This window comes from Cryptomeria japonica, chromosome 9, assembly GCF_030272615.1.
Source record: "Cryptomeria japonica chromosome 9, Sugi_1.0, whole genome shotgun sequence".
NCBI lineage: Eukaryota > Viridiplantae > Streptophyta > Pinopsida > Cupressales > Cupressaceae > Cryptomeria > Cryptomeria japonica.
In genome coordinates this window covers 570,832,994-570,845,212 of record NC_081413.1, presented here as the reverse complement: position 1 = coordinate 570,845,212, position 12,219 = coordinate 570,832,994, and the positions used below count along the sequence as shown (strand labels likewise).

At 33.4% G+C, this 12,219-nt stretch overlaps 1 protein-coding gene across 1 annotated transcript in view; it reads left to right on the top strand.

Moving 5' to 3' along the window:
* Nucleotides 1-3,422: 3,422 nt before the first annotated feature.
* LOC131051255 (DUF21 domain-containing protein At4g14240) overlaps nucleotides 3,423-12,219 on the top strand; it is a 176,803-nt gene continuing 168,006 nt past the window's right edge. The window contains exon 1 of the mRNA XM_057985688.2: nucleotides 3,423-3,884. Within this exon, the coding sequence (XP_057841671.2) occupies nucleotides 3,683-3,884 (202 nt within the window). The 5' untranslated portion in view covers nucleotides 3,423-3,682. The remainder of the gene's footprint in view (nucleotides 3,885-12,219) is intronic.

Here is a 12,219-nt window from a genome sequence, read left to right as displayed (position 1 = left end):
TTCTGCTAGTTTTCCCATTAAGTTATCAATGACGTTGTTAAATTCCTTTTGAATTTGATCCTCATGCCTACACTCAAGGGGATCATTATTATGATCTGTCTTGTTTGGATTATTTCCGACGCATAGATCAGAGGGGGGGGGGGGGGTTACATGGTTATTTTCCTTTTGAGGGTCAAAATTAATGATGAATCCACCAATATCGTTGTTGAATTGGATATTGACTTTGTTGAATGACTCTTTATGCCTATCCGGTTTTGGGGCTTGGGGTTTTTGTGTGCTAGGGTTAACCCTTTTACAAAAGGATAAATTCTCAGAGATCGGACCATGATACCATACCAAAGATAAGATATAATTTCCATCTACTGTATCTAGGGATATGTTTTTTAAATTGTTCATGTTATTATCTACTTCTATTAAAATTTTGATATCGGATTTTTTCGACCAATTTACTTCTAGGACAATGAATTTACCCAATTTATCCCCGATTTCTATGAGGAATTTGGCATGCATTAACTCAATAGGAACATTGGGAATTTCAATCCATTTAGAAGTTGATTTAAATTCAAACTTGTTTGCATCGAATTTAGAATGCCAGTCAATGAATTTAAAATTTACTCCATTGTAAAAAACATACTCCTCATACAAAAGCTTAGTTTTCAACGATTTCTTATAGCATTCGATATACATAAAATTGTTAGTTAGGGCAGTGATACTTACCTGGCTTTGGAATGCATCTTTCCACCAATTAGCAATCTCTGCAAGGGGTTTGCCATTGCCACACCATTTTGCAAAAAACCCATGCTCCACGCAATAATTCCTCAACTCCAGGGCGGTAATGGGAGTATAGATTTTTATACATTCCAGGTTGGGTGTTACAGACTTAAGGGCACACTGACTAATTCTTGCCTTAGAGGCAAAATTATTCACAGGATTAAGAGAGCTCCTAACCACCAGAGTAGGGTCGATATTCCTTAGTTTATGGCGTCGGTGTGACAGGGTCGATCCTCCAACACCGGTAGGTTTTATGAAACCCTCTGCATGATTTAAACGTGGTTGGAAATTGCACAAGGGCCTTTGAAGGGGTTGACACAGGCCATAAGCAACAACCCTAGTTCCCAAGGGGATGCGATTTGCCTTTGTAGCACAACTTGGGATTCGTGATGTAATGGGGAACACCCAGACATTAGACAAGTCCATCGAAGCCCTAGCCTCCCTTCTTCTTTCGGCTTTAACGGCTCGCCTGCTTTTTACCATTTGCCATGGTTGTTCTGCGAAGGGGGAGCCCTACCGGCTGTTGAAGGAAACCCTACATCATAAAACCCCTATCCTAATGATTGAGCTGTTCGAAGAATTGCAGAGCCATTTTTGCCATTCATCAAACTTCTTAAATTTTGCTCCAATAATTAGGTTTATTTTTTAATATAAATATCTGTATTTAATTTAATTTAAACTAAATGAAATCCTTATAATTGGTTTTATTATCTATATTTTGAGATAAAAAATAATTATTAAAATTTATATGTTTATTTTAAAGAAAAAATATTTTATTTACAATATTATAAATGATAAAAAATGAAAAAACAATTTAAAATAGACATTTCAAGTTTTAAAATACAAAGAAATCCAAAAAAAACCTAAAAAATCTATCATCCCTAAAAATTTACTCCTATAACACCAATTTTTTTAAAATGCAATAGTATTGCCTATGACAAGTAACAATAAAGTTGTTTCTTTCTTTTTCAATATTTTTTCTTTTATTTTTTTTGAAACTTAGAAAAGATAGAATATTCTAATAAAAAAATAATATTAAGAGATATTTTGACTAAAAGTAGATAATAATAAAATATAGATTTTTTTTATGCATATTCTTTTTCTAATAAATAATATTAAAATGCACATTTTTACACAAAAGCATTCCTATATGAATTGAACCACGCACTTATTGAAATAGGTATTATCTAAAAAACAAACAAACATTATAATAGATATTTCAATTTTTAAAATAGAAAGAAATCCAAAAAAAACCTAAAAATCTATTATTTCTAAAAATAAATGTACATATAATAAAATTTAAATGATCTTGTATGTAGTAGATATAATGTATTTAAGATATTTATACTTAGTTTATATAACTACCATACCTATATTTTGAAAGATTTATGTAAAAGAAGCTAATATATATTATATTTATTCATTATTCCACTTAAAAAAGTATAATATTATTATATTATAATTAGTATTAAATCATTATTATATTATTATATTGTAATTATTACTAAATTATTATTATATATAATTATGTTATTATATTTTAATACATTCTTATTATTATATTTTTATATTTCTATTAAATTATTTACAAAAATATATTTTTGAAATTAAATTATTATTATTATATTTTTATTAAACTCTTTACAAAAGCAAAAAAATTATATGCTCAATTATTATTTTTGCATTATCATATTATCATATCATTATATTTTTATTTTACTATTTTATTTAGCTTGAAATTATTTTATTTCATTTTAAATTATATTTATTACATACAAAAATATTAAAATTTTATTGTATCTACATTTTTTCATATTTAAATTTTAAAATTCTTATTATTGTTAATTTTTTTTTTATCAAAAATAAAAATTTATAAAATATATTTTAAAAAAATATTGTAATTATGAAATAGTGGTTATTTTTATACATTCTTCATTTTTAATTTATATGAATATTTATTTAAAACTTATAATTTTGATGCAAAAATCTACACACAATCAATTAATGTTGAGGGACATTCTATAATGTTAACTTTGATCATTTACCTTAAATTTGACAGCCAATCACATATCAAAATATTAATATTAATTATAAACTTAATATTTTTAAAATAAATACCATTTAAAATAAAATATACCCTCATCAAAATTATAACTTTTAGATATTATATAAATATAAAATAAAAACAAAGATATTTAAAAACAACCTATCATTTCATAATTACTATATATATATATATATATAATCAATTAGATATTATATAAATATAAAATAAAAACAAAGATATTTAAAAACAACCTATCATTTCATAATTACTATATATATATATATAATCAATTACAATATTAACTATCAAATTAAAATTAATGTTAAAAATTAATGATTTTTAACAATCTCTAAAAACAGTAAGACAAACTCATAGCCCACATATTGACTATATTGTACCAAGATTTTTAGATAAATAAATTAATCATCAAATTTAAAATTAATGATATATTTGAATATTTAACAATCCCTACAAAAAAAATCTACATATTGATCATATTGTGCCAAAATTTAAATTTTTAGATAAACAAATTTACTATCGAATTTAAAATTAATGATATATTTGAATTTTTAACAATCCCCGCAAAAACAGCCCACATATCGACCATATTGTGCCAAGATTTAACATGGGTGGTCTGTTTCAAATTAGAAGAACTGCAACTATAAAAAGGTTAAGAGTCCTCCTGCGGAATGAAGACCGTTAGATTTTGACTGTTGACGCTATTTTAAGTTGCTGACTCTTGGAAGAAGGGTAGGTGCAACCTGTAATGGTTGATGAAGCAGAGGCCTCTGTATTTCCAATGGCATTCAGCACCGGGTGACCTCTTCAACATAGTATCATCTGTATTCAGCTTTTGATCACTTAATGAATCTGATGGCCGATGCATCCGTATTGAACGACATTAGTTTCGGATCGTTTTGGTGGTGGGCATATGCGGGCATTTCAGCTCTCCTGGTTATGTTTGGAGGCATTATGTCGGGACTCACTCTCGGCTTAATGTCTTTGGGCTTGGTCGACTTGGAGGTTCTTCAAACCAGTGGCACTTCCTCCCAGAAAAAACAAGCAGGTATTTACAATTTATACTTCCATTCCCAAAATTACAACAATTCAATGTACATCTTGTTCTCATCCTTAACAAAGTAATGCCCATGCCCATGTTGGCTGGTTCAATCTCACTGAAATGAAGGCTCATTAAATTAAGTTTTGAGCTATGTATGCAACTGCAAATTCGCCTGGATTTTTTTAAAATTTTGTGATCATGCCGGATCTATTTTTATTTTGAATGAATTATATCAGAGTTCGTCTTTACAACTTTCTATAAAAATTGCTGAGCAAAACTGTTAGAATTATCCGCTGAAGAGTCCTATAAAGTTAAATCTCGCTCAAAATGATGCCTGGAACAAACCTAATTTTGTATAGATGAGTTAGGACTCAGATTTAGGGCCTTATCATGACAATGCACTAAAGGATGCCCTCCTACTTGAACAACTAGTACCTTTTAATTCCCTATAGATCACCTACGACTCAAACCTAAGGCATGCCCATGACCATGCAAGACATGATAGGGTGCTCTGCCACTTAAATACTTGCGCCTTTGTAGTTCAGGAATTGGCTTGTTTTCTTCCAACAAGGACTCAGGAATTCTGTACACAATTAATGAACCTGGCCTCAGATATGATTGAATTCTTGGTTTATTTCATCTCTCCTTCAAGCCTATAACAGTACACGAGTCCTGATGGATGGCCCTCCCTTAAATTTCGAGAAAAATTAGAAGCCCTGTTCTGAAATGGTTTCCAGAATTCCATACTTTAGGATTAAGAATATTAGCTGAGCCATGGTACATTGTATACGGTTTTTTTTAATGATGCCATGTGGAAATAAAAACTTTTATGCTGCTGCTGCGTACCGTCAGCTCTCTCTTTGGCAGCAGCAAACATCTCACTGAGCAGTAGGTGTTCCTATTTTTAATTGGGATATTTCATAATTTGCAATTTTGGTTTATATAATAATAATCTTTAATGGGGTAACCGGGGCCTTAAATGTTGGAGTCCTTTCACCTTCAAACTAGCATACACTCTCATTTCTACATAACCATCCTGTGAAATGGCACTGTGGATGCTAGAAATATTTTTGACAGTGAACATGTCATAAATAGTGATTATATTCCTTTGAAGGAGATGTTATCAAGGAAAACCCTTAAGAAATGCATTTTTTTTCTTTTCGTAAGTATAGAATGGGAGGTGAATGTTTGTGGCTCAAAGAATGCAAAATATTAAATATCTGTATTATAGGTGGATTTTCAGGAAAATCGTGCAATTTACTACAAATATATGTCTATTTTGGAGAATCTGACAACTTTGTGTACATTTTGTAGGAAAAATTGGCAACTGATATTTTAAAAATGTGCTAATTAGTCAATATATTACTTGGAAGATTTGTAATTATCAAAAAATAGCCAATTAACAAACATAGCCCATAAAAGATACCCACATTTTCAGTTGCACTTTTATTGTGGTTATGGCTGTCAGCTTCACCATTGGAGTTTTGCTAGAAAAAAGCGCATAAGCAAATAAAGGAGTCATTGGCCACCTGTTTGATGATCTCTAAGGATACACTTATGATGACCAGTCTTAACAATGTGAGGGAGTTGATGGACAAAAAATGTTTTTCTCTATAATTAAAGAAACCATTAGCAACTTTAATTAAGCTTCAGCTCTTTACTCTGCCTGATTGCAACAGGACTATAAGAACATCACATGCAATTGAATATTATATTTCAAATTTGGTTTGGTCATTTGGAGCATAACAATCTGAAAAGCCTGAGTGCAAAAGTAGAAGCTGGAGGGGTTTTCAAGAAGGGGGAAATGAAAGGATCTAAATTGAGGTCTGCAACTACTAGAGAGCAGGGGTATAAGACCATAGAATATAAAACTTCAGATAACAATGACCATTTCTGTCCTTCATCATTAATCCATTTTAGGTCCTAGGGGTGGACACTTCCACTCATGGAGGAAGACACACCAGACAATTACATAGCAGATAATAATGGAGAAAAAGACGAGATTTAAATCAGTTTTTTCCTGCAGAAGAAACGACGAGGAGACAATAGCACCCTCACAGTCTAGTTCCAGAGGAAGTACAAAGAATATGGAGCTATAAACAGAACAAGGCGATGAGGAGCGCTAATCCTTGTCCATTAAGAACAAGACATCAGGTCTTAAGCCTATCCCATTTCCAAAATCTTCACTAGTAAAAAGGAAGCAACCAAAGTTTGTGACATTGAGACCTAGATCACCCAGGACCACCCATTCCTTTGCCTTGAGCCTATTGGCTGATCTACCACTTGAGATACTGGGACATAAAACTATGCATTTGATAACATGAAGCATGTCCAGATCTTAATTTACTTCTATTAAAATTTCTCCGTCTGCACTGCAATTGCCAAAAAGATGCAATTCTTCTTCTGAACTCTCACTAAATGTAATTCGGTAATCTACAATTCTAGAAAGATATATAATTTACCACTTTTGACCAACTTTGTGGCTTTGGACTACTAAAATATCATCTTAATGTAATATCTGGTTAAGTGGAGACCATTGCATGTGTGAACTAAAAAATACATTCTGATATGGAACTGTCTTTATAATATCCACATTGTTTTGAATTTGCAGACATGTCTGTGTAGACTTTTCCTGATTTCCTTCCATTGGTTTACTAACTAGCTTTCATGCAACCATCAAAACCTCTTTAGTACACATTCTATGCAAAATTTCGTGACTGAGACAGACTTTCGTATCCCTCACCACTGGGATGCTCAAGCGATGTTGAATTTTTGTGTGTTTTAACTTTTAAGCTTATAAGACTTCTGCATTTGCTTTGATATGCACAAGTTCAAAAAATTCATCTCATTACTCACGAAAGTTGCAGCATCCACACACAAGGCTGAAATTACAATCGATTCACCCTGTGTATAATGTGAACAGTGACTAGCTTTGGGAAAACGATGTAGTGGTCTGTAAACATAAATTAAAACTTAAATTCAAAATGAAAATCTTCCGATCCATCAATCTTAGTCTGAGATGACGATTTCCTCATCTACATGGAACTGCTCATGGATGGATTATGCTAAATTATAAACTTCTTTTCTTGAAGCTTTTGAATTTCTTTTGTTCACTGGATTTGCTACTACTTTCTCCATGAAAGAATATAGCTTGTTTTTTGGAGCAAGACGGCCTTCAGTCATGTCAGCATAAATAATTCTGGGTTGTGCTTCATGGCTTTCTATTGGCCTTGCCATTCTGTCCTCAGCTTGATTGACAATGCCTTCCATTTTCCCAATTGGTTTCACAATATCTTTGTAGATGTGCTCCCTGCTCCACCATCTCTGTGCAAAAATTCCACTTTTTTTCTGATTTCTCCATTTGATGCACCAACCTATCTACTTCTGATTCTGAATTGCCGAAATACCTGTTTAGAGATTGACTGTTGGCAATTCTCGGTTTAATTTAGTGGGTTATTTCATTGTCATTCTTGCATGAACTCCCAATCGGAATAATAAGGAAGCAGTGAGCTGAAGATATCTTCTTCCAACAATTCCTTCTTAACTTCCTCAGCAAAGAACCACTTTCTTTCCTTTCACAACATTTAAACAAATCTGTAATTCTATGAATCTTTCACTCAAAGGAATCCATTTATATGTTAGTAAAAGATGTAGTGCTCTTGGGTTCTGCTTGAGTCAACATGATTCTTTGTGCATTTTGCATGCTAAATGTTCCTTGCACCTTTGAGCCCCCGTTTAAGAATTCTACGTTGTTATCTTAACATCAAATTAAAGAGCATGCATCCCTTATACTGTTGTTATTGCCAATAACATCCAGATTGATGTTACATTCACAACTAGGAAAAAAGCTATTCTAATGATCTATGCATTTGATTTGGTTATACCCTTTTGCCATCAATCAAGCTCTATGGTGATCAACATAACTATTTGGCTTGTACTTATTCTCGAACATCTGCTTGCATGCCATGACTTTCCTAGATGGAGCAGTCGTCAAGGACCATGTCTCATTCTCAACAAGAGATGTTATTCTTCATTCATAGCCTTTTAACTCATGGTTGCATGAACTCTTTTTAGTGTCTTGTTTATTCTTTGTACTTTAAATTTTGTGATATTGAGTACATAACATTTCAACCCCATGCTTCACTTTCTAGACTTTCAAAGTTGTGTAGTAACTTTGGATCTTTCATTTAGTGCTGATTTTAACAATTATAAAACTGTTCTTGACAAATAATTGTTAATTATATGGAATGACAGAATCAAGATGAATGATGGAAAACTCTTTAAAGTGAGATGGGTCAGACAGCTCAAGTTAGCCCACATGACAACATCATGGATGCCAATATCAGTTGGAAATCTAAGTTAAAAGCATTGTGTTCAATCACTTGGAGAAGAGTGTAAACTCATATTTGATGAGTTTTATATTGTGATGTTTGGTTAGAAATTAGGATCTTAGGATATTAATCATTATAAACAAAATGAGAATCATACAAGCATAGATTTTAGTAAAGCAGCAAAAATTGTTTGGGGAAAAAATCAGCAAAAATTGTTTGGGGAAAAAAATATAAAAAATTGTAAAAAAGAGACAAAAACTAATTTAAAAAAAAACTTAAGGGCATTTCCATAGCATAGAGACATAGAGAGCAAATAAAATAGAGTTTAACCCATGAATTCTAGAAAATATATTTTTGTTGTTTATATTCATATTGCTGATTACATAGGCAAATATTTAGTTGACTTTTTAAGAGGGCAGTCACCAAATACACCAAATAGTTGTCTATGTCTGAGATCAAATATTAGCTAAGTCCATGAAGTAGCTGAGATCAAAACCTACCAGACAACAATCCAGCTACTATTCGGAATTTAGTAAACTTGAAAGCCATTTTGAAGTGATCCAAGAATTTCATTGTGATTGAGGCAAGGAGTTTTGTAGGGTTAATTCAATATTTTAGAAAGCTTATCAAATCATATTCCACAATTGCAATGCTTTATATTATAGTAGCAAAAATCATGTTGGTGTAATTAATTATTCATGTTGGATATTATTACACCTTACTTAAGTTTACTTAGGTACATGCATATCATAGTAGTTTGCATATGAGACACTTAGGGAGATGTGCTGCATTGGGAGTGTGTATGTAGGAGAATTTCTACATTTTATGGTGTGATCTTGTTACTACTCTATCATATCTACTTATTGTGGAGTGATAATTCCATCTTCGGTGAGTGATCCACCTCATGTGGAATATTTTACTATTTCTCCTACCTACCCCTACCTACCCCTACCTACCCTTGCATCTCATTGAGCCACATGTTATCATTGTGTGCTCTCTTGTCTCTCAGCCTTGCCTTTATAAGCAGGCTCATCTACATTGTATGTAACTTTTGATGATCCAGTTGATCAGTATTTGCTCTTGATAGAACACAGTTTATTCCTATCATCTATTTTGTACTTTTCATTGAGCTCTTGTTCTTGGAAAAATCTCACAGATCAATTGGGGAAAAAATCGGCAAACCAAATGTATGCAATTTTTTGAAAAAAGGGGTAAAAATTTGGATTTAAAAAAATCATAAAAAATTGTAGAAAAATAGATACAAACTTTTTTTTTTTTTTAAAACTTAAGAGCATTTCCATTGCATAGAGATATAGAGAGAATAGATTTTTGTTGTTTATATTCATATTGCTGATTACATAGGCAAATATTCAGTTAACTTTTTAAAAGGGAAATCACCAAATTGTAATGTCCCCACCTGTTGGTACTTAGGAAATAGGGACAATCAACTTATAATTCAAGTGCAAGGGTTTCCTTTCCATTAACCTTTGCCAATATAAGTGAATTAGCTAAATTTGTGCGAGAATTATAATGACCACTAACTTGTATACTGACGATTGGTTCCTTTGTTCAATGAGTTTGATGTATAAGGATTCACTTCTTTTATAAGAATTTTAGACTATGCAATGTTAAGAGATTACATCAATAGCTGTATATCGATCTAATATAGACTAAAAAAATATAAGAATGGTATCTCTGAAATATACTGATCCTTATCTGATCAAGAGTAATGCTGTTCCCAATAGTGCCACATAAAGATGCAAAGGGCTCCCTTTGATCAACCCAACTGCTTATGTGCCTTGTGAAATTGCGATATACTACTTATTGGTCAATCAACATTAGCTAGTGTGGCTTTACTTCTATCAATGATGAACTTGCTTGGGGTCTGGTAAGACCTTCTGACTTATATGAATGCTGGCCTGATCTACCCTAATCACAATGAGACTGCTGCTCAACCGGAGCACTCTATAAATGGATATGGAGCGCTCTATAAATGGATATGAAATCCCCATAAAAAGTTCTACCTTGATATTCTCCTTCAACCCTTAATTTTGTTGATTTTTGATGATCAAAGATGTAAGCAATCAGACATAATAATTGGGTGCTCGTTTAACCGCGGGCAATGACTCAGATCATTGTAGCCCTCCCAACCATAGATGATAAACTGATATTGTCACCCCCGAGCACATCTCTTCTCAATCTATAGATCTGCTATGTGATATCGATCTCCTTTGATGGTTCATGAACTGCTGTGACGTATTCAGCCTGTCAAGGAATGTTCTATAATCTTCAACCTGATATGAATTTAATGCATGATCTGCAGATGAAGAAATACAGTCTACTGAAGGATGATTGTCGATCTGCAAAAGGATACCGAACTGATATTGTCTTTTCCCTTCTCTCAAAGAGAGGAGATCCGAACTCCTATTTATCTAGCCCAATGAAATCACAAGAGAAGTCGGCTCCCTTCAATTTGAGGCACCTCCTCATATGATGCAACGTGAACTTCCATTAAGGGGTGGCGGTCTTTTGGCAAAAGTCGGCCCCTTTGATAATCAACTTATTAACAAATCAATAAGGCACATTTAAACATCAAACCAGATGATGCACATATGATCTAATAAGGCTATTAATAGATTAATATAAGTTTATTGGTTCATCAAATGTGTAAGGTCGATAGGCCATTCACACATTTGATCTTGTAAAAGTTTGGACTTTTACATGTGTATTAACTAAGATGGATTGGGTTTCCAAGGTGTCACTGACTAAGATACTAAGGCTAAGGTAGATTGGACTTTTGGTGAGGCATTGACTGAGAGAAAATAAAATTTGGACTTTTGGTACCCCACTGACTGGAAAAGTTCAGACTTTCTGGGGTCACTGATTGAGGAAGTTCGAACTTCTAGGGGGTCATCGACCGAGTCTCCAGACATGTTGATCTTCCTTAATCTTCATTTCATGTTTAATGCCTTTGATTGATCTTCTTTTCATCATTTGCTTGATCATTAACTTCAACATTTTATTCCATCCTTGGGCTGGGGTTTTCACTTGGCACTGACTGAGGAAGATCGAGCTTTTGGTAGGGTATTGACTATGCTCAAAAGTAGCTAACCTCACTCAATCACTTCCACTTCATCAAACATCAAACATCAATCATTCATCCTCAAAATGTCCATTTCGCTTAACAAAAGCATGTTCATCTTAGATTGGACTTTGGAGGGGTCACTGATTGAGCAAGGGAGAGATCGGACTTTGGAGGAGGCACTGACAGGAAAAGTTCGGACTTTTGAGGGGTCACTGAGTGTGACTTAACTTAGCCAAATTTTGAGCAGAAGTACTCATCTTGTCAACACAAAGGGTCCTTAGTCGTTGTTAAATCCTTCTTACACAATCTAAGTCTCCATATTGCATCAATAATCTCAATCTCATGATAATCCCCATGCTTGCTTCCATTGTCTCTATCTTAGATGATGATGATCAAATGGAATGATCATCATAAGTCGTTCATAGCCAAGGCGTTCATGAGCAAATCCATTCAACTTCATCTTATCTCAAGGATCTGACTACTACCAAACCTATCGAAAACCTAAAACTAAAGCAAAACGAGGGGGTCCCCATTTGCAATGGGGCGATGTGTGAAATGGTCACAATAGTATGAAACCACTCATCATCCAAACACAACGTGACATATAACATACAAAGACAATCATACATGGCAATCACATGATACTCACTTATTCCACACCAATAGGGAAGGCAAGAACATCTTCTAGGTGCTTACTCAAAAATATAGGGTTAGATGTTAGAGAGCAAGAGCAGGGAGTGTCATCACCTAGCTCGAAGGGATGGCTCACACAAAACTAAGTAGTCCTCTCATATAGACGATGAGACTTGATCATGCTAGATAAACACTCCACGATTGGTGAGGCCTTCCTAACTCATCCTTAGCCTTTATGAGCACTCAAGGCATGAGAGGGTCATCCACTTTCTCTTGGTTCATTTTAATTAGG